Source organism: Chaetura pelagica, unplaced genomic scaffold (assembly GCF_000747805.2).
Source record: "Chaetura pelagica isolate M959 unplaced genomic scaffold, ChaPel_1.0 scaffold15, whole genome shotgun sequence".
Taxonomy (NCBI): domain Eukaryota; kingdom Metazoa; phylum Chordata; class Aves; order Apodiformes; family Apodidae; genus Chaetura; species Chaetura pelagica.
This window is the reverse complement of record NW_009953507.1, coordinates 147,641-171,786: the sequence shown is the minus strand read 5'-3', so window position 1 is coordinate 171,786 and position 24,146 is coordinate 147,641. Positions and strand designations below refer to the sequence as shown.

At 41.2% G+C, this 24,146-nt stretch overlaps 1 protein-coding gene across 1 annotated transcript in view; it reads right to left on the bottom strand.

Annotated features, from left to right (window-relative positions):
- Positions 1-18,767: 18,767 nt before the first annotated feature.
- The window catches only part of IL17REL (interleukin 17 receptor E-like), a 45,506-nt gene continuing 40,127 nt past the window's right edge, over positions 18,768-24,146 (bottom strand). Inside the window, exons 15-17 of the mRNA XM_009999445.1 lie at positions 21,822-21,879; positions 19,786-19,840; positions 18,768-18,795 (exon numbers count right to left, since the gene is read on the bottom strand). Of these exons, the coding sequence (XP_009997747.1) occupies positions 18,768-18,795; positions 19,786-19,840; positions 21,822-21,879 (141 nt within the window). The remainder of the gene's footprint in view (positions 18,796-19,785; positions 19,841-21,821; positions 21,880-24,146) is intronic.

Sequence of the window (24,146 nt, the reverse complement as noted above, 5' to 3'; positions counted from 1 at the left end):
GAAGTTACGGTTTCTTACCACCTTTGATTTGCTTACAGTCCTGTGGCTTACTACATATCAGCAACAAATTCCTGTTAAATATTTCTATAATTCAGCTCAGTGTGTCATCATCCAACAATCCATCATGAGCTAGCCTGCAAAACAACAAACATCTACAGCACATGGAGCACATCCAGTTTGTGATCCATCACTTTCTCAACTTTTACACTACATATGCCTCATTAAAAGTGAAAATGCTGGTGCATTCCCTCAACAGCTATGTGGGGAGGAGCAGTGATAAACCATACAGCCTGGAGTTTTCCATGCCTGCCCTCAGCAGCCCAGATCCCTGAGACCCCTGGAGTTCTATGGAAAATGAAACTACTACAATATCTCCTGTCTGCAACTTAAGAGCAGCATCTCCATGTGTTACTGATCCACTGGCAAATTCCAAATTTCCCATTCAAAATCCCAGCAGTGTAAAATGCAAGTGGGTAACCATCAGCCCGGCCACTGCAAAGCCTTCCATCTATGTCCTGAAGAAAGCAGCCAACCAGAAAAGGTAGTTTCCAACAAGGTATAGGCTAGACAATGCTACACTTAAAACTTCCTCCTCTTCTTCCGTACGTCTCAAATATCCAGGTAATTGCGATACCATATCCTTGGCCTCCTCTGGAGTTTTCTTATCTTGTTCCTTTCATGACATAGTATTAAGAAAAATAAAATCTGTAGAGGGTTTTAATGGTTTTTAATTTCATAGAATGGTTAAGGTTGGAAGGGACCTTAAAGATCAGCAGGTTCCAACTTCCCTGCTATGAGCAGGGTTTCATTAACCTTGCAATTTGAATAGCTGCTTACTGACTGAGAACAGGATTGGTTAGCACGGCAGAAGAACAGTGACTTAAGCCTTCCCAACTGACCTGTGCCCTCCTTAGGTGCAGTGATTTTTTTTGTTTACTTCTACAGCAAAACAGTTACAATCATTCAGATCAGCCCCTTGGGGAGCACAGAAAGATCCAAGGTCAGAGTTTTCTCAATCTTATCTATGCAAATTCCAAGGGGTTTTCTCATTCAAAATAACCCATAACCAGCAGAGAAGAGGAAGTCACACTTCCTCACACACCCACATGAAAGATGAATGACATTAATGGTATTTGCTTGTTTGCATTATTTTCTCCCTGTGTCACATCATGCTGCTTTCTAGCTCTGTCAGGGGTTCCCAGCATCAGCTGACTTGGTCTTATCATTACAGCCTTACTGGAAACTGTTGTTCCTGTTGTTATTCTTCACAGGATTCACCACTCATTAGTATTGCGCCAGTTTTCAGATATCCTTGCCAACTGGAAATTCCCAACTTGGAACAAATTTACACAGATTACAGTCTATATTTGCCTAGTATCCTTATAGGAACCTGGGGACAGGTTTTGCTTTCAGAATTATCTGGTTTATTTTCCCTGAGTAAACCTGCTGTGAAAATGAGAAGAGGCCGTGCTGTAACAGGAAAGCAGCCAGGGATCAGCAGTTTTATAATGCATTGTGTGTCAGATCATAACCTTGGTTATTGTCATTTCCAGGCCAATGCTCAGCTCCCTGACAGAGCATGGAGCCATTGGAGCCAAGGAAATAACATAATTACCTGGACCCAGCAATGGGCTGTTCCCTGGGGTGGCACATCCATCCTGGCACAGACACTGATTGTATGAACACTCCCTCTGAAATATCTGGTATAATTTTCTTGTTTGTATTGTCTGCTTGAAAGAACACCTGAAATAACTCCAAAGCATCTTCTTATGCAATCGGATGAAACTAAAAATCAAATCCTGGAATAAGAATTTACATTGAAATGGCTGATATTTGTGGTGAATCTCAGGTTAAAAATCGGTCTGGGAATTCAGCCTGAAGTTAACACAGTTTAAAGACTGGAACAATTTGCAGGAAATATTAGAAAAAAAATTTTCTATTTCTTAGAGAAGATAATCAAAGATAGAAGATTACTGACTTCAGCAGTTGTATTCCTGCCATATAGAGAAGCAGTTCTGAAAGACAACTTTGAATAAATTAAAATTCACCTGAAAGACAAATTCTGATAGTATATCCTTCTTCCTACCTGATGACAAATTATGTCTTTCCACATAAATGGCTGGAGGATGCAAATTACTGAAGTAAAACAGATAACAAATTACTAAAGTAAAATAGATAACTGAAAAGAGGAAAACAGAATCTACTTCTGAAACCAACTTCACACCGTGAGGAACATGTAGAGCAAAACAAACATTTGAACATTTCTGGCAAAATAATATTAAAAAGTGTGTAATCATAGTGCAATTAAATTATATTATAACTAAGGGCGCTTTTTTGGGGGGTAGGGAAGTGAAGGGAAGGGAAGGGGAAATCTAGAGAGGGTGCAGAGGTAGAAACCAAATTTTGATCTGCATGGCTGGATCCAAGAATACTATGAACAGACCAGGAGATAATCCTTTTGCCAATACTGGGAGAAGTGTTAATACAAACTAATAGCTCTGTAATAATGAAAACTAATTATTTGACAGCAGATCATTTGTATTTTGTTTCAAAAGGTACCTCGTTAGTCAAAGGTTGTGCATCCTTCTCATGCACGTTCCTCTCTTCTACATATCATTTTAGCATTCTTCTCCTTTTGTTCCCCTGGCATATAAGTGAAATTGACACTTTTGGGGGGGGGGGGGGGAAGCATTTGCAAACTTGCATTCACTTCCTAATTCTTGTCTTTGCAAAGTGGAAGGACCTGCTGCAGGGTCTGATGTTGCTGTATTAATAAGCAAAGTAAAAAAAATCAGAGTTTAAAAGCTGTGAGGTAAAAATGGCAGTGCTTGCTGTTCAGACTGTGGTTTCATGTTCAGATTGGAAAAATGTTTTAGGAGCCTTACAGCTGAAACAGAAGTATCATGAAAAAGAAGCTGCTGAGGATGATCTACAGTAGATAGAAGTGGGTGGGAAATGAGTGTCTGAAGAGAGATGAGAAACAAAAGGGGTCTGAAAAATTCACTGATTTTCATTGACAGAAAAAATATTAGTAAACTGTGGACTTCAAGCTTGGAAAAAATGTTTATGATGATTCATGACCTTGTGCACATTTTTCCTCTGAAAGATCCATGTGGAGTAACTCTAGGGAAACCAGAGGACCCACATCAATAGAGAGTGCAACCAAGACCCACATGGCAAAGTTATTCCTGCTTTTCATGAGGAAAATAATTCCCAGTAAAAAGTATTCCAAAGAACCACAGCATAATTGATTAATCTGTAATTAGCTTTCCGTTGATTTTATGAACCCATATTTCTTTTCCTGTAAAATATCAGTGAAGTCATCCCCAGAATAATCCCTCCACTGCAGGATGAACAGCTCTCCTCTGTAATGAGCAACAGCCCAAATCAGCCTCACCTGGGCCTGCTCCCTGTACCTCATGAGTTAATCAACATTGCACATGTGTGTTTGCTTTATGAAATGCATGTTAGAACAGGAACATAGAGCATTTCATGTGCCTATTAACTACCCTCTTTTCCAAATAAATTATTCTGAGGTTATTTCCTGACACACAGTAGGTTCTGTCGATCTGAAAGCTGGTCCAGACCTCAGGTTTTGCGCTCTATTTTCAGCATACTCAGCAATATTTTCACACTCTCCACCTGCCCGACAGTCACTCCCACCAAAGCTGCAGTTCTGCCTTTACAAGTACTGCAGCACAGCCACATATTCAGAGACCAGCTCTTGAGCTCTAACCAAGAGACTCATTTCTTTCCATGAGTTACTGAGATGCCAGGCAAAGGCAGATCAGACACATCATTGCCAGGGTGTTGGTCATAACAAGTTTGCATTGAGGTTCAGTCTCATCAGTCCCCAGAGGGAATTTCCAGCCTTGTTGTTCTCCTCACTTTACCTCAAGCCCCTACTTTGCATTTATTACTGCACAGGTGGATAGGAGTCCCTCTTACCCCTCCTATTTTCTTTCAGACTCAAAAAGGTGCTTTGTGCAATTCCCAAATTTTGGAGATGGGCCATTACGAAAAGTCAATACCAGCACTTGGATACACATGGAGTTAGCAATCATCTGTCATCACATCCTACTGAATAAGCTGCTGGATAAGCTGACTTCTAAACCATCATACCATAGCCTCAAGTACTAAAGTGCACCAAGAGAAGGAAGGATTCGGCTGCTTCTGCTCTCTGTCAGTATTAAGATGAAAGAGGCTGAGTGCCTGCTGAGGAGTCCCAACAGGCAATAGTGTGCAGACAGTTTTCCAAATGTTCCATCTTGAAAATCGAAGATACTGACAGATGTCAAGAAATTAATAAACAAAACAATGAACAAACAAACAAGCAGATAATGAAGTGTCCTGAATATCACATAGAGAATTTTGCTATGCAGTTTCAGAGGAACCATGCAATTGTGAAAGTACATTTCAACAGAGGTTTAAATTCCCCTTATCAGACTTCAAAATGCAGCAAGACTTGAGCCTAGGCCAGATGGGTAGTCTCCTCTTCCCTTACCAATCATTACAGTTCAAATGCTTTATTCAGTTTTTCACAATTGATGGAATAAATACTCAGCCTATGCAGCTGTTAAGAAATGCTTGATAAAAACTCACAGCTGAGAAGGTGAAGGAGAATGACTAATCCAAATCAAACAGTACTTTGCATAAATTATGAAATAAATATGGGGAGACATATTATTCACTGCAGAGCACTTCCCTTTGGAGCACTCTATGGCTCATTGCAAGTCAGTGCAATTCCATTCCACAGCTTTCATATTTGGCCCAGCTGTGCTATTAAGCAATCTATCTAAAGGCATGTCTTCAAGTGACAAAAAACTGAGAATGAGATAGAGAGCATGAAAAAGATATCCAGCAATTTAAGAAGAAATATTGATGTCAATTTTTACTGTTATAGAGGGAGCATATGTTGGTTTCTTAACTGTTCAACTCATAAATTAACTAGGTACTGATATAAATCATTTGCTTATTAATCTAAGGTACTCAAGCTGAAGATGACAAATTACAAATGAGTTTTGCAAAAGTGAGCAGGTGTGATAAAATGGTAGGTGATATTCAATGCTGATAAATAAAGTGATGTGTGTGCAAAAAAAAATCACAGCTACAGGAAACACTGTTGACCTCATCCCCACTATCACCACCCTTACCATGAAACCTTAACTACATGCAGAATGCATCCTGTGCTGTCTCACAGTAACTCAGATGATTTGTGAAAGCAAAAGCTGCCTTAAAAAGTAGGTTGCAAACTTTTCTAAAGCTACCTGTCTTGCAGAAGAATATTATAGGCCATATATTATGTAGCCACATACAGCCTTCTCTGGATAGCAGTGATTTGAACTGCAGGATTAGGAACATTTTTCCTTAAAATCTGACCCTCTGGCTGGGTCTTCCCTGCCGTTTGGCAGAGAGGCGTATTAACACCCATGGAAATGTTACCAAAGACTGTTTACAGTGGCACAAGGGAAATACCAGCAGTTGTCTTTTTTTGCCTCTTGATCTTAATTAGTTAAGTAATAACAAAGCCTCTCTCTCTTCAGTCCAGTCTACAAGAAGCAGGGTCTGCACAGAGCATAAAGCTGCACTTTTTCTGTAATACAGCACTAAACTCTGATATAGCCATAAGCACTAAGGAATAAGATCTCAGATTTCTAGCAGTTCCATGTTGTCAACAGCTCAGTACTTAGTAGAACTGGTTAAAAACAGGCATGTAGTTCTAAGCATTATTAGACAGGGAACAGAGAAGAGGACACAAGATCTCTACACCACTATATATCAAATACATGAATGTCCTGGTTTGAGCCAGGATGAAGCCAATTTTCCTTTTACTCATTTTTTTTCCCTTCAGTTAGCTTTCTTTTAACTAGTAGCAGAGTGTTCCAGCTAGGAATGATAGCAAACGGTGGAATGTTTTTCTAACTGCTGGGTCTCCAAGGTCATGTCTTTACTCTGCCAGCTCAGACACTACAGGGAGGTCTATGACCCCCCTGTAGGAGTCTGAATTAGAGGCAGCAAAACTGGCCAGAGATATTCCATTCCATATATCTATGTAACCTCAGAGGAAGGTCAGAGATCACAGAAGACAACTTCCTTCCTGCTTTTTTTTCCCTTCTCTTCCATCCATGGCCAGCATCCAGGGAGGACTCCGTCCATCCATCACTGTCAATCCCCAGGCTCGAGTTCTCCTGACCCTCATCACTCTCCGCTTTCTCCAGGAGCTCTGGGATTTTTCAGGACTGTTCACAGCTCAGGAGATGCTGTGGGAGTTGCTGGGGGTAGGGGGAGGCTGTAGAGGTTCTGTACATTTCTCAGACAGTACTTTTTGTTTCTTCTGGCTCCTCAGCCCCAGTTTCCCAGATGCCAACAAACTGACTTCCATGAACAGGAAAGAATATGCAGTGTTGTATAACAAAAAGGGAACATATGCCTCTATCTCCAGCCCCAAAATCCTCCCCCAGTATGGACTTAATTTGCAGATGGAATAAAGGGAAGAGACTTGTCTCATCATGGGATACAACCTTGTTGAAGGAGGAGCATCTTTGTCACAGGACACAGTCCTGGCAACTGTGAAAAAGTAACTACCCTTACAAAATACCAGGACTGCATCCTATGCTGGCTTGTATTGAGGGGGACCTAACATCAAGCTTTTAGGGGAACAAGCAAGGAAGACAGCAAAAGCATGGAAGCTCATAGTGTCCTGATCCAAAACCCATAAAAATTTGCCTAGAGAGGAAAATACTTTGATTTCTCATGCTTCTATACCATATATATCATGTGTACTCTTTACAAAACCTTTAATCACCCACATTTCAAAATCCATTTTGCATGTCTCATAGTCTAAAAACTTGCTTTCCACTTACCTGGAAATGAATCACTGGACTTCACAGGAGAATTAAAAGATTTTGTGCTTCTGGGAAATGAAACTCAGTAGTATGCATATATTGCCAAGCACAAAATAGGACAAAAGACAAATGGAATCCATATTTGTCTGGGATTTACTACTAATTACTACAGATGACTTACAGATCAGAGCCGTACTTTCTCAGGCAGGACAAAGTCTGTTTTCTTCGTGACAAATGCTAAGTGAGCAATGAACAGTATTTTTTTCTGGCAGGCGCAGTGACTGTTGCTGTCAGGCAAGTGGCCCACAGGGCAGATAATACACAAGAGAATGTTTCTCATGATGAAGTTAATTCTTTCTCTCCCTCTGTCTCACGCTTAACACACATGCACACACACACCCCTGCATAAGAATTCGTAATCGTCAAATTAGACGTGGGATGGGAACTGCGGTTGTGAACTATATTACAATGAACATTCTTTTCCAGAATTCTGGAAAATTGCCTATTCAATTTAAAAGCAGTTCCTTTGCAGACAGGAAAAAAAAAAAAAAAAAAAAAAAAAAAAACAGAAACAGATAAAGGAATGTTGCTACTCTGTATGCTAAGCCTTACACAAGCCTATCTCCAGGAAAGGCCTTATGCACCCGTTCTTAATTTCTGTAAGCTAGAACCAAATTATAGAGATATTTACTGGAGAAAGAACATGAAACCTTGTGAGAATCTAAACCAAAATATCCTGTAGTGTTTGAGTCTTATAAAATACCAGAAATGTGATGATGGCTTACATTCTTCAAACACAGTCATTACTTTTCTCTTGTATTTACGACAGAGCATTGCTGGGCTGTAGCACAGTAGACCATCAACTCAGGAATCACAGAGTCCTCTTTCATCTGAGGCAGTGACACAGTGGCAGCAATTTTTGTACAGCTATTTCCCATGATAGCCAATGTCTCTGCACCAAGCAAATAATGACAAATAAGAAACAGCTCTCACGAGTACATTTACATTATCTATGTGATCTTTTTCATGGAGTAAATCTTAGCCTGTAATATCAACTTGTGCAGACTAGGTTTTATTTATTCTGTTCCAGGGCTCTTTCAAGACCAGACTGGCTACATCCACATATCCAAAGGGAGGGAAAATACCCTGGAGCCTAAGCTGTGCCCATGCTTTGTCTCAGATGGGAAAAGTTGGTTTGTTCCAAATGAAAGCCCTGGAGTCAACTAATATACATGTAATGTGGATGATCAGAACCCTGAAGTAAATTGGAACAATACAGTTTCACCCTAGGGACTAGAAAGTATTTATTATATTAATAAAAAAGTAAAATACCAGAGTTTTGTATTTCCTAAAAAAATAAGAGTCATTTCACAATGCCCTGTCAGACTCAGTTACCTGAAAGTTGTCCCTATGTAATTTTAAGTGCCTGTTAAGACCTTTATAACAACTGAAACACATTTCTCTCATCATGGTGTTCATCTCTCCAAAGGATTCCTTTAAGGTAGTTCCAGCTGTCTGTGATTGAAAGGGCTGCCTCCTCAAAGGCATTCCACCTCATGGGACACAAAGAAAAATAGGACAAGAGAGAAAGATATAAACTGATTAACAATTTCATTCATGCAGGAACAGATCTCCAAAGCTTTTCTGGACTAGAGGTATAAAGCTCTTACTCCAAATTTCAAAAGCTCTTCTCCCAGAAGTCAGAATGTTGCTTGTCAACAAGGAACTAATACATGCTTCAGCTGTGGAGGCACAGGTGCTTGATTTGCCCCAGCCTTTGTTGGATTTTAGGCAGGCCATAAAGGCCTAAATTCTCACCAGTTACCTCATTTTCATGTGGAGTCCAGATGGAGCAAATAAATTTAAAAACTAATTCAATAAGACAGCAGCTGAGGGTTTTTCAGCAACAGTTGAAGGACATAACATCATTGTCTGCAGTTTTGACTGACAAACTGGCAAGCCCTGTCACTGCACTTCTTTTAGGAAGTGGGGATGTCTGGTGAGCTGGCCAGCAACAATGAGCCATTCAGTGATGGTTCTCCTGGAGGTAGAAGCAGAGGAAGTCCCATCACCTTGGAGCTTACAAATAAAGGTCATCTGTAACACACCCTTTAAAAGCTAGAACATGTGCTTCTATAAAGAAACTTGAGGGTAACAAAACACCACAGAATCATAGAATCGTTTGAGTTGGAAGGGACCTTAAAGATCATCTAGTTCCAACCCTCCTACATGGGCAGGGACACGTCCCACTGGATCAGGTCGCTCAGACCCCCATCCAACCTGGCCTTGAACGCTTCCAGGAATGGGGCTTCCACAACTTCCTTGGGCAACCTGTTCCAGTGTCTCAGCTCCTTCACACTAAAGCATTTCCTCCTAATGTCTAGTCTAAATCTTCCCTCCTACAGTTTTGATCCATTGCCCCTCATCCTATCTGTGGGGAACGGTCCATCTTCTTCCCCCCACATAAGACTAAACAAAAAATGCCTTTCAAGCCAGCAAGACAAAAGTGACGCCTTTTCTCTGATTCACTCAAGGACAGAATGAGCAGGCCTCTTGCCCTACCAGATAAGTGCATGGCAAAGAAGCAGCACAAGGGTTGTGATAGCTGGCAGAAAAATAAACAGTAGATTAAAAACTGCTCCTAACAGAATATGTACCTGGCCAATGGTGATTGGCTAATTCAGACAGTGGTACTTTCTCGAACAGTGGTCTCTGATCCATAAGAAGAGAGTAGGATCTGCTCTCTGCTGGTCTCTGCTCGCTCCCTCTGCCTGCCCAGGACAGACCCCGCTGCAGCACCTGAACCTGCCTCAGTGCCGCTCCCGCTGCCCGGAGAAACGGAGCGGGGGGCACCGCCCGTGCCCGCTCCCAGGGACCCTGCCTGCCCAGCCTGGACCGAACCGGACCGGAGAAGCCTGCCCAGCCTGCATCTCCCACAAAGCCACGGGACCAGAGCCCTGCCAGCAGCAGGAAGGGGTCGCCCCGATCACTGGGACGCAGGCCCCCCTGCAGATCTCCAGCCGAGCCTGCCAGCACTTCTGACAATTGCACTAAGGAAAGAGCGTAAATATACACACACATACACACTTTAATTTTCTTACTGGGCTCAACTCCTACCCTTTCACTCCATTGATTTACACCTCTCCTTTGGAGTGTGTCTTTTATAGTGCCTTTGAATCCCTTTTCCAATATACACCTAGCCAACCTGTCCTGAACCTTGATCCCTTAGTTTGTGTTGACCCTTAATAAACTGATTAATTTGCAAACTAAACATTGGTCTCAGTAACAATTTGTGAGCGTGGTGGGAGGGTACTCTAATCTACCCTCTTAGAAACGGACCCACAGAGGCCGTTCCTCTGCGAGAGGTGGGCGCTCGGGCTTTTTAACAAACCTCTCCTCACTGGGGGGGGAAGTCGCGGAAACATCCTGACAGCCGGTAGCCCCCCTGGTACCGGCCCACGACACTATTACTACAAGCCCTTGTAAAAAGTCCCTCACCAGCTTTCCTGTAGGCACACTTCAGGTACTGGAAGGCCACTCTGGAACCTTTTCTTCTCCAGCCTGAACAACCCCAACTCTCCCAGTCTATCTTCGTAGGAGAGGTGCTCCAGCCCTCAGATCATCTTCGTAGTCTGATAAGAAGCCAAAGGAGTTGAGTCAAGCTAGACATTATGAGCATTTTCTGCTCATCATTAACTCACAGAAGCTTAAAGGAACATAGAAATTATGTCTCAGCTTGAATAATAAAATAACAACTACAATCTCTGAAGGAAAGGACCCCAAATGAGGTAGTTCATTTGGCTCAGCTCCTTCTCATACTTTAAATAAACCAAGACAGAAAGAGTGAATTTGGGAAGTATCTCAAATAACACTACAGAAAGTGTATCTAGAAAAAAGGCTTGAAGTTTTGCTTATGTAGTAAGGTAAGGACAGATACCAGGTTGCTGTCTGGGCTCTAACTTGGTCAGTGCAAGTTATCCTCAATCTGGAAAAGACATTAGTGCTGTGGTCACAATGATGTATCCTGCCTCCCAGTAAAACTTATTAGTTTAGGTATATTCCCACACAACTGCAGTTAAATGAAGTCCAGGACTCAGACACACAGATATATTAGAGCAGAAAAATCTTCCATGGTCTAGAAATACTGAGATAATCAGACACCCATGGTTGAAAGGTTATTCAGTGTAAGTTGGGTAGGGCACAGGTAGGAAACTGAATAAAAGGACATACAAAAGGAACAAGCAGAACCTTTGAGGATTATTGTGTTGTTGGTGTCTGCAGACATAAAGAGAACTGTGTCTTCCAACCAGAGCTGGTAACAGCCCAATCTGAAGGCATTCAGCTTGGCTAGGGTCCTGCAGATTAAAAAAAATCAATGAGTATAAACTACAGATCTAGGAAGTGATTCTGTATGTGAATCAAGAGCAGAAGAGGAAGAACCACTAGAGTGGAAGCTGACTGCCCCAGAAGTCCAACACTGCAAGAGAGGAGGGCATTCATCATAATATTAATCATAGAATCATAGAATATGCTGAGTTGGAAGGAACCCATCAGGATCATCGACTCCAGCTCGTACTCCCCTTGTACTTTGCACTGGTGAGGCCACACCTGGAGTATTGTGTCCAGTTTGGGGCACCTCAATTCAAGAGAGATATCAAGGTGCTAGAGCAAGTACAGAGGAGGGCAACAAAGCTGGTGAAGGGCCTAGACAAAAAATTTTATGATGAATGCTTGAAGGAGCTGGGAATGTTTATTTTGAGAAAGGGGAGGCTGAGGGGAGACCTCATCAGTCTCTACAACTACCTGAAAGGTCATTGTAGAGAGGTTGTGCTGGTCTCTTTTCACAGGTAATTAGTGACAGAACAAGAGGGAATGGCTTCAAGCTGCAACAGGGGAGGTTTAGGTTGGACATTAAGAAAAAAAATATTTCACAGAAAGAGTGGTCAGACACTGGAATAGGCTGCCCAGGGAGGTGGCTGAGTCATCATCCCTGGATGTGTTTAAGGGTCATTTGGATGTGGTGTTGGTGGACATGGTTTAGGGTTTAGGGGAGGAGAACTTTGTAGAGTAGGGATGATGGTTGGACTCGGTGATCCCAAGGGTCTTTTCCAACCCAAATATTTCTATGATTCTATGAACTCCTGTCCCTGTGTAGGGCACCCCAAGAAGGTGCCTGAGAGCATCATCCAAACGTTTTTTGAACTCAGGCAGGCTTGGTGCTGTGACCACTTCCCTGGGGAGCTTGTTCCAGTGCTCAAACACCCTCTGGGTGAAAAGCCTTTTCCTGATATCCTCCCAAACCCTCCCCTGATTCAGCTTCCTGCCATTTCCCTGAGTCCTGTCATTGGTCACAAGAGTGAGGAGATCAGTACCTGCCCCATCTCTTTCCATCCTGAGGAAGCCATAGGCTGCAATGAGGTCACCCCTCAGCCTCCTCTTCTCCAAGCTGAATAATCGAAATGACCTCAAATGCTCCTCATAAGTCATCGTTTTCAGACCCTTCACCACCCTCCTGGCTCTCCTTTGGACACTCTCCAATAGCTTGATGTCCTTTTTATATTGTGATGCCCAAAGCTGCACACAGCACTCAAGGTGAGGCAGCACCAGTGCAGAGCAGAGCAGGACAATCACCTCCCTTGACCAGCTGGCAACTCTCTGCTTGATGCATCCCAGGCAGGGTTGGCCCTCCTGGCTGCCAGGACACAGTTCTACTTCAAAAAATAAAAGGAAACTGACAGTAGTGCAAGAAAATGAAATCAACAGCTCTGTGAATTTCCAGTACTTTTAAAGTGGAAAATGGTTGGAAGGGACTGTTAAACATATGTGGATGTTGTGTAACTCAGTGCTTCTCTGCTTATTTGAATCACAACTTTGCTTTCTCTCCCTGCTGTCAGGACCGTTATTATTGGGAAAAAAAAAAAAAAAAAAAAAAAAAAAAAAAAAAGATATGCTGTTTCCATGTCTCTTCTAACTCATGCTCTGCATTTAGAAGCTGAGGCATAGGACAACTTATTTAGGACCCAGATACCCATAGGGAAGTCCTATGTGTAAGAAGCCCACAGGCACACTGATGAGGACTCCTTGTCAGACAAAGAAGTTCTAGGTCTGTTTGCCTCCCACTCACCATGATGTCATGCTCCATGAAGGAAGGGATAAGGTAGCATAGGGCAGGGATGAAAGTGAGAAGAAACCAGGTAGGGCAAATGTATGGATGGAGAGTAGTACCTGCATGGTTACTCTCCATTCACATTCCCATTTTACCTGAAGGTTCTGAGTGAGGAGTAGATCTGAGCCAGAAATGTGAATCACACCTGGGCTGGCTGGCTGGCTTCACCTCTCCCTTTCCTCTCCTGCCTCACTCTCTTTGTCCCTTCTAGACCATCTCCTCTGCCCCACCTCCAATCACCCCTGCCTCCACTTATGCGTGTCCACTTCCCCTTCACCTTTAAGGACTTCATTCTGCAGGCTTCATATACTGTGTTTCCTGATGAGTGCTTCTTCCCACCTGTGCACATAGATGGCTCAAAGTGCATTCTCCCCATCTTTTATCTTTTATCATCCCATCTTTGGGCCTTCTTTTGTCTTTCATTGTTTCTTCTTCCAGACATATCTCGTCAGAGAACCTCTTGTGCAAAAACTGTTGGGCAAGCACAAACCCAGCTTCAGGATGCATATAAGCTATAAGAAAAATGTTTGGAAACCTCTGCAGTGGGTGTTCAGCCACTGAGCATGGACTAAAAGCTCTGAAATGTATAATAGTGGCTATTGACTCAAAGGCAATTTTTTTAAATTATACTGGCTATGATATAAAAAAGGTCCAAAATTCATGTAAAGAAAGTAATGTTGAACATGATCCCATCCCAAGCTGATTTTGAAAACTGGACCTTAGAATTTAGATAGGAACTTAGCTTTAAAAGAGGATGGTTTAGGTTTCATGTAGTCAATGGCAGGAAAAATATCTTGTGAGTTCCTCGTGTTGAAAAACATCGCCTAGAGAAACGATTATCTATCTGCTTTTTAGTAGATAAACTGTCCTGCTTTTATAGTATCAGCAATATATATTAAGAGTCATTTGGTCCAATTTAAGATGGAGAGTAGATAAGATCGTTCTTGATGCTGATGGTTCATAAATTCTAGAGTTCTTGTGAATCCAATACAGGAACTGACCCTTACTCATGTAGTTAAATTTTTTTAAAGTGGCATTTGTGGCCACATAAAAGGGCCTATTCCTGCAAAATGTGAGCCAGTGACACTGACAGTGGCTTTGAGCCATAGAAAAACAGAAGAGGAATGGGAGCAATAGCTCCCACAGTTGCTACTGGACTTTTTCCAGGACCACACTAAACACAGCAGTGTTAGATGTTTGCACTAAAGGTCTTTCTGGATATGAGGGAGGAATGGTTTTCTTAATCTAGGAATTATGTTTCTGTACAATAAAAAACTTGAAAGGGATATGAGACAGTCACCATGTTTTAAGGCCAGCTGTTACAGGATATGAACAACAGGAATTTGATCATTGCAACTTTTCACAGAAACAAATACATTTTCTTCTGTTTGCCAAGCAGAGGCATGTGGTCAGGTTGCAGTGTTACATTATAATTCAATCTGCTGTCTAATGACTAACAGGACCAACACTGTTTTGATGCCCTTATAGCTGGGCTACCTCCCTTCTGCCGGCACACGTATGCCTGACTTACTAGTACAGGAAGTGAACTAACCCCACAAAAGTAGTAATTATTTCTCTTCCCATTTATTTCTCTGAAGTATTTTATGCAGAAGTCCAGAAAAGAGATGAGTCAGAACACTGCTATCACAGCACTGGACTAGATCTTCTGTGGCTGATTTTATGGCTTAGTGGATACACAGCTACTTGTTAGGATGTGGCAATTCGAGCAGGCCACTCAACTATAACTTGCTATCAAGGAAATGTATCCATTGCTGCAAACACAGACATCCAAAATACTGCAGCAGCATCTGTCTGGTTTCCCTCAGTAGACCCAGGGTGGGTGTGGCAAGTAAAAATAAATCTTTAAGTAAGTAGAGGTAAACTACATTAATTTATGCATAGCTAAAAGTTAGTTTCAGGTTTGTTTGTTCAAGCACTAGACACAACTGAAAACATCTCTCAGTGCTTTTGCTGTACCTCAACTATATGCTGATACATGCTATTATCTTGGAAGAATTGGGACATAGTAATAACAGTGACAATAGTAAGAATGTACATATGAAATGAGAACCTAATAACTGTGGGTTGTCTCAAAATACAGTAATTGGACTAGGCCCACAATAAGCAAGAAGGGAATTTCCTTTAACAAAAGAGTGAAGGCTCTGCAGAATTAGACAAGTCTATGGGCAGTCATGTAGGGGATTTTTGCATTTGACTGTTATTACAGCACATTTACTTGTGTGTTGGCCCATATTGCAAAATCATTACATAGTTTGTCTGAGAAAAAGAAAAAAAATCAGTGGTCATCAGAGTGAAATTATTACTTTTAGACTTGGGAAAGATTCTCATACCTTCCTCTTTCAGAATTGACCTACTGATGTTTAAAATGCCTCATGAAAACGAAAAAAAAATAAAATAAAACAAACACTATATTTTTGCAGCTGTAATGCTACAGTAGTGCTTCATAGCTTAGTAATGCAGAACTCTAACTTCTCTAGAAAAGGCATCACCTGAGTGGAACTCCTTTCAGAGCATTACATAGGGTGGTCCAGTAACTATATGAGAGAGTGGGAAGAGCTGGTCTCAGGTGAAGCAGGAATTTTGTAGTCAGAAGAGACAATGTTTATCTGAAGTAGGGTATTAGAAACAGAACTATTAAAGATCAGTCTGGGAATCAATCAGAAAAGCTACCAGCAGTTTTCTCATTACATGAAAGCACTGCTCAGTCCTGAGCCAAATCATGGAAATGCTATTAAGACGTGCCACCCAATGGAATGTATTAATGGTAAGCATTTAGGCTAAGTAGTCTAGGCTCCCTCTAAAACAAGTATTCAAGCAGAATGGAATACTCTTGGGAAGTACCTGTCTCTCTGCAGTGGCCATCATGAGAGCCTAGACTATTCCCTTTGAATAAACACTTTACTCTTAGACAGTTAATATAAGTTAAATGTCTGCTATGTTCATTATTCAAGCTTTCCTGTAAAACAGTACCAGGGTGATCAGGACCATGGTTGGTCACGTTCACTTTGGTATTTTGATAGCTGCAGCCAACAAGAGAAGATACACTGCAAGAGATTGTGTCTCTGCAGCTAAAACGGGATCTTATCATTGTGTATGGGGTTTGTGTGGAAAGGTTTTGGTAGTGGGGGGGCTACAGAGGTGGCTTCTTTGAAGAGCTTCCAGAAGATTCCCCCTATGTCTAACAGAGCCGATGCCAGCCGGCTCCAAGACAGGCCCATTGCTGGCCAAGGCTGAGCCCATCAGCAATGCTGGTAGCTCCTCCGAGATAACATAATTATATGGGAGGTGTGGGAGGGTGGGGTGGTTTAAAAACCCAAACACCTGGATAACTGGAGCTGGAGAGAGAAGTGAGAATATGTGAGAGCAACAACTCTGAAGACACCAAGGTCAATGAAAAAGGAGGGGGAAGAGGTGCTCCATGAGCAGGAGCAGAGATTCCCCTGCAGCCTGCTAGTGAAGACCATAGTGAGCCAGGCTGCCCCACTCCAACCCATTAGGTCTACAGTGGATCAGATATCCACCTGCAGCACATGGAGGTGGCTGTGACTCTGTGGGAAGCCTGAGCTGGAGCAGGCTCCTGGCAGGACCTGTGGAGACGAGCCCATGGAGCAAGTTTGCTGGCAGGACTTGTGAACCTGCTGTGCAGGACCTACTCTGGATCAGCGTGTTCCTGAAGGACTGCACTCCATGGAAAGGATGCACACTGGAGCAGTTTGTGAAAAACTGCAGCCAGAGAAGGACTCTTTGGAGAAGTTCATGGAGGACTGTCTGCCATGGGAAGGACCACACACTGGAGCAGGGGAAGAGTGTGAGGAGGACAAAGCAGCAGACAAAATGTGATGAACTGATGACAACCCACATTCCCCATCTCCCTGCACTGCTGCAAGGCAGGAGACAGAGAAAATTGGGAGTGAATCTGAACCCATGAAGAAGGGAGGGGTGGGAGGAAGGTGTTTGAAGATACGGTTTTATTTCTCATTATGGTGCTCTGATTTAATTGCTAATAAGTTACATTAATTTTCCCCAAGCTGAGTCTGTTTTGCCCATGACAGAGACTGCTGAGTGATCTCTCTGTCCTTACCTGGACCCAGCGGCCTTTCTTTATTTTTTCTCTCTCCTGCCCAGCTGAGGAGAGGAGTGACAGAGCAGCTTTGGTGGCACCTGGCATTCAGCCAAGGTCAACCCATCAGACATTGAAAGCATTCATCTTCAGTACAGCTGCTGTTGCTTCAGGACCTCATACAAACTTGTCATTGGAGGTGGTATTTTGTCTTTGCTACACTTACATTTTCAGATCCTGCCACACCTTTATAATTTTAATTCATTTTCAGTCTGACATTTACAAACAGATGATTTTACGACCTTTCTGCAATAAAAAGCACACTGTACAAATCAAACTTTCCTAAAGAAAAGACTTTTCCACTGGAGGGAAGTGAAGAGGGTGGTGTTATGGTGTGCTCTCAGTTGAATGGCTGAATGTCTTGCTTCTGACTGCATTCCGGAGAGTATTATAGGAAAAGCAGATGTCTGAATAGATCAGTGATTCGATTTCACAGCCAAAGCAAGCAACTAGATGCTTTAGGAAGGCTGTCTTGTTGCCTCTGCATTTGGAGCTGTAGAATTGCTTGGAATAAGCATATATCTAACAGATGTATGGTCTACACAATTAAGCTTTGATATCAAAGGAACCAAGCAGAATTTGTCCTCTTCAGGGCACCTCAAAACCCTTCTGTCTCAGCACAGCAGATACATTATTTTTTCTCTCGTCAATTGCTCTTTGAAAGTCTTGAAATAAAAAAAACCATATTCAGATGGAAAACATTTTTATTGATCAACTTCTTGTTCCAGACCCTCACTCCCCACCCATATTCCTGATTCCACTTGAGCAACTCACATGGTTCCAGGATTTGCTATTAATCATTGTTTAGTTGACTTTATTTCCTTGTTGCACAACAGAAAGTAAGGATGTTTGACAGGAGTATTCAGTGAAATAAAGGCCAAATGTTTGATAATCAGTACAGTCTGTAGTATTATTCTCAACAATTGAGTATAAATACTGATATAATGGGAAAAAAATACTTCCATTCTTTCCAAAACACTGTTTCCTTCTAGGCTGTATTTCCACATCACAGTTTTAAATAGCTATCAGACCAAAGAAATGTACCTGCTCAGACAAATAGGAAAGTTATTTCTAAGTCATATAAAAATGAAAACTCAGAAAGTAGCTGTTAGATATATTTAAGGAATGTGGTCTGTCTTGATGAGATCATAAGGATGGCATCAGAAAAGAAAGAAAATTACAAAGAAGGATAATGTAACAAAGCTGAGAAAACTTCCTCCATTCTTCATTTCTCAAAAACTTTTGCATATGGTTTAAAAATGAAGGTTACAAATAATAAAATATTAAATAATTGTTCTATGGGTAGACAAGGTACCATGAAAGTACTCACTTATAGCATATTATATATAAAACATTAATTTAGAAGGAAAATGTGGACCACATTCTCTAACCAAGTGATCTGAGATATTTTTTCTTTTGAAATGATGGGAAATGAGGAATCATAATCCAGCTTCTTTTGGACGTGTTAGAATAGACTTGCTAAATTCTTCACTCATGAGAATAATCTCGTAGTAATTAGAATAAACTACTAACATTAGAGATGACCAGTTAGACAAGATTTACAAGTTACACCAAAATACAAGTTACGAAGGACCTTGAAAATGTGTTGATAAATTCAATGCAAGGAATGCACACTCTTCATTCTAGGGGAAAAACAGAAGAGGAAAAAATATTGGCTTTTTTTTCTCTGAAGTGCGAGGGAGTTAACTGCATTTAATATGTAGCTGGAGTTAAACAACAAGTCTAACCATTTGTCTACACCTTGTGAACTTGACTGTTAGAGTCCAATCAGCACTTACATGGAGAAATGAACAAAGCCAAGGTATTTTATACTGAATGGTATCTTCTGACAAGAGAAAATCCAAAGACTGCCTCAAAGCAAATATGGTAGCCCCTTCTCAATCACATAACTTCTAAATCCTCTGGAAAGATGCATATTGTCCCCATCTTTGAACAAGGGCTTTTCAGAGCCTCTCTCCTTTCCCTGAAGTTCTAGGGTGCTTCCACTGTCTTAGCTTGCCTCTGAAAGGATATCCTTAAAGGAAGAGGTTTATTTAAGAGCTCAGGCTCTACCAAATCATACATCCATGGGCTGTATTAATTACTGATTTGTTCATAACCTGGGAATAAGTGTTTTGCAAAGGGTTGTGGGAATGAAAAGAAACACTGGAACTGCTGAGCAGACACTATTGATGAGTGAGAGGACAGAGGGGACTGATCTGCCTGCAAATGTCAGGGAGAAAGCAGGAGTCAGGTGCTAATAATGTGAATGTCATGCTCAGCAAATCTAAGATTGTTCCAGGGTTCTTGAAGGTTGTCTTGTTACTTTACAACCTTCTCACTACATCTGGTTATTTGACTTCCTTTGTGCTCTTTCTCTGGCAGGAAGGCCTCTGATGACAGACTGCACTGTGGTGCAATAGAGAGAGAGCAAGAGGAGAGAGCACAGAAGCAAGAGGTGTCTTCAGTAGTGACAAGGAGAGGGGAGAGATAGGAACCTGGTATTCCTGCTGGCTAGTACAACCTTCCCTCAGTCATCGCTTCTGTTCTTCAGAGAGACCAATGATATGTTTTCAGGATTAACAACTCTACCAACTCTCAAAGATGATTTAAACCATACATTAGGTGGATACCTGTGTGTCATGGCCTTCGCTGGGCTTCCATCACTGTATGTCTGACCACGGAAACCTGAAGAAACAAGTTCAGATGCAGGTTGCCACTTTGTCTTCATTATGGTTCATATCTTTATTCTCACATCAACTGATTTGGGTTATTATTTCATTCAAAATGGATAAGTTTATTTTTTAATGGGTAAAATAATGTCTCAAAAAGTTTTGCTACATTAAACAGAATCCAGAAAAGAGGGCAAAGGAGGGCAGGATGCACTGACGCTGCCTGGCATCTTTAGCAGTGATATTTTATGTGAATTTCTATTTCACAAAGTTGTATGCAGTGAATATTTTTACTATTTTCACTATGCCTTTATAAGATTATTTGTTATTTACTTTGACTTTTTGTTGTCACTACTTATGGACATATTTTAGGTATAATATTCTCTTCACCTTTATCTGGGTTGTTTTTTTCTTAAACATCTTAGGTCCAGACACAATAGAATCCCAGTGTAAGAATTATCACCCTTGGTGACATTGCCTCAAATTTCATTATCTCCTGATTTTGAAAAGCTAATGCTTGAGAAAATAATTTTCTTATAGAAAATAAGCACTGAAGAATGCAGAAGCCCTTAGAAAATGCTTTTACTGTTACACTCAGAATCTTCCAAATGACAAGCAGTTGATGGCTCCTGGTGAGTCATTAAGAACACAGGAATTACAGCAGTGAGTCGGACCCATCAAGTTCACTGTCCTATCTCTGACACTAACTGCTACCATCTGCATCAGAGGGAGGCTTTGGGAACCTCCTCCTGGACAGCTGGCAGAAAAAGAATTATTCACTCACTAATACAGACTGCATTACCCTAAAAATATAAAATATTGCAGAATCCATAAAGCATGAGGTTAATATCCTCTATATAACATACATAGCAATCAGGTATTACAGTTCTGATATTCTTTACATATGTGTAGTCCTTAGATTTTTTTCTGAATCACCACAAATTCTTGATCAGAACAAAAACTTGTGCCCAAAAAGTTCTCTACTCAGTTTTTGGTGTTCCACTGTTTTCATTTAATACACAGAGACATTCTCTCCTGCTATAAGGCAGAGGGGAATTTCCAAACTGCCATCTCTGGAGCCTTTAATTATTTTACATGCTTTTGTCATACCCTTCACACTGGTTAAAAGGAAAATATGAATAAGGAAAATGCATCCAGACTACATTAATCCCAACATTAGTTAATTGATTCACCCTGAGTGGGTTTAAGTTTTTAAGCAGAGAAGAAACCTGAACTAGCATTATGCAAGTGCTTGTACAGAGAACTACATTTAGACTACAAATTCAAACTCCCTCCTTTTTAGTGTTAGCCTTCGAAATCTGAAGCTGCAGTTAAATGACAGGTATTTTTAGGCAACAAAGAAAATCTGTCACAGGAATCACTATGCTTACAATGAACAGGGAGGTGACATCGTTTCCTTGGGTGTGTTTGGGGATGTGTTTTTGGTAATGCTCAGATTTGCCTTCCCACAGTTTGGCTCCTTTTAGACTTTTTAGTTCTAAACTATGCACTCTTGCACTCTTCACTGTAGGCCCCACAGCCTTAGTTCACTCTGAACTCACCAACTTCAACTCCTTACTTCCAGGTCTTGGAGATTTTTGAATATTCTGACTCCATGAGTGTATTTGGGTGTACCATAAATCATAATAAGGAAGAACTGTGTGCCTACTTGCCAAGGATTGTTTTGAACTACTTACCTCATGTACTGGCAGCAAGGTAAGGGTAGGTGTGGCATGCAGAACTTGGCACAGGATGGAAAATTCACTCAGGAAGCAGAGAAAACAGCCACACAAATTGCCCTTGCAGTAGCTAATTAAAAGCTAGTTGAGGTATGAGTCCATTGTCTATAAAAAGGAAGCTGAGCATATCTAGCTCACGTGCAGATATCCATATTCAGTCAGGTGATTCCCACCTCAGTTTCCAGTGAAAACACACTTCACCTGAGATGCTCTCTTCCACACAATCAAGACCTAATTCTCCTTTTCATTCATACTTACCACAGTGGATATCACAGATCTGTAGTGGAACTGAATAATCTACATCTGTCCTCCAGCCCTAGTAAAAACAAAGGATTAGTCTTATTTCCCTTTCAGCAGAATTGGAAATAAAAACTTATGTTGACAAAGTGTGATTGTTTTATTAGCTTGCTCCAGTGACTGCATTTTTCAATCTGTTTTTAAATAAATGGATATGATACTGCTGTTCTTGTGTATATTTATTTAGTTGCAATCACTTTCAGGTTTTTAAATCATAAAGCGAATCAGATTGGGGCAGGAGTTGAGGTGGGAGAACTGTATTTGGACAGATAATGTCTAATTTGCAAAAAAAACAATTTATGCAGGAAAACATCAATTCCACCACCAAATCTGGTTTTCCACTAGGGTAAGAAAAACTCTCATCATCCAGAAGGCTCTTGTCAATATCACTTTCATCTTGCCCTTTCTTCCTGGCAGCAGAGAGTGAGGCTGACAAGGTTCTTCCAGAGCAGCTGCTGAAGCCTCACAGCCGTTGCTGTCAGTCTCTCTTGTCCTGGTGTCTAGTGAGAACATTAATTCCAGAGAGGAATAAACCTATCAGCTGCACGCTCCTTTTCTGTTAATGTTGTCTTATTAAAGTTCAGCCACAGAAATAGTGTGCAAAAATGTCAGAAATAATTTGCTAAGCTCTGCTTTCAGGAGCATAAGTTCTAGCATACAATGCACTGTTTGCTATGTGCCTAACCTTTCCCAGCTAATGGCAATTTTTGAAAAATTCATCTATTATTTACTTGGATCTTTTGATACCTTGGAAGGTTTCATTACAAAGCAATGTATAAGGACAGGATTAACAATTTCCTGATGATATCCCTTTATCTGTCATTGACAAAGGAGCAAGATCATGGAGAGCAACTTCTCCATTAATTAATGTCATCTCAACAAGAGGCAGCACATCAAGATGTAAAAAAATGCTCTTTGCCAACTGTGTTTGCACAGTAATCAGATTTGGCTGGGAGGAGAAAGCAGTGAGAGTGCCTGCTGTGGGTTTGGTTTTATGTATGATTTGCTTATTGTGTACAAAGTACCTGGCAAAATCAAGACACATACCTGAATGCAAATTGTTGACCCACACATTTCCTGTGTCATAGTGATTGTTACAGAATCTCCCTAATGAAAAAGAAAAATAATGAAAATTATTCTTTTCCATACCCTGGAACAATGAAAATTCACTGTGTCTCTCCAGCTCTTTGGTTCATTTGCTAACAATGCCACATGTTTTGCTGTGTCAGAAAATTAATAGAGTATATATTCATTATGGAAGGTTATATATTTTCAGAAACATCCCCGGATGAATGACCATAAGCAGCTGGTGTAGTTTTGCCAAGCACAATTTGGGCAGCACAGGAACAAGGGTAATGTTCCTGCATTTTATGAAGCATCATAAAGCAGGACACCTTCCTCACCATGGCTGCTTACAGCCCATTATGAAGTGAGCATCTTCACTTTTTTTCCTGGTGTACATGAGTTGAAGCAACGACTGTTTCTTTACAGTTCTGTGTTTCTCATCACATTGTTTGCTGAGAACAAGTTCAGCCTTAGGGTGAAGTTGTCCTAAATGACTGTTCTGACACTTAGTATTTTAATTTTTTGTGGTTTGTCCTCAAAATAATGTTACGTACCTCACCAATAGCTATGAATCCTACACTGCTCTCTTTAGTGTGGCAAACTTCTAAAATAATCTGGGGCAAATTAGGTGAATATGTTCTTTTTTGAGCATGACTGAACTGGGCTAGTAGGTAGAGAATGAACATTGGTTTCTGGGAACACAGAGTTAAGTCATGATAAAAATGTTGTGTATGTTGCTCACAGTGTTGAGACAGGAACTGTATGAAAATTATGTGGGCTCCCATTCTGACATAACAGCTTTCTACTGGATGGAAGAAAACAGCATTTTAAAATGCATCAGTGCCCTTTATGAAACACAGACCTCAACGCTTAGCTGTGATTTATTGGTGCTCCACCACTACCCTTTTCACTCAGCAATTCACACAGGGAACCTTTAAAAGCAGAAAGCCCAAACTCCACAGATTTCATGTGAAATACACCTGTTGAAGAGAAGTGCCACTGTTAAGTGTTCACTGAACACAGTGTTTGACAACTGTCCTGCCTTACAGATCCCCACCTCTGCCAGTAATACAGCATTTCCCCAGATATCTTGGCCCATTAGGAGAGATGCTTGATAGCTTGACCAGCAAAGCTGAGCTGGGAAACTCTGCCTTTAACAGCTGCTCTGTTACATTCAGCACCAGAAATGTAAAAAAGACCTAATCTGATTCATTAGAAAAT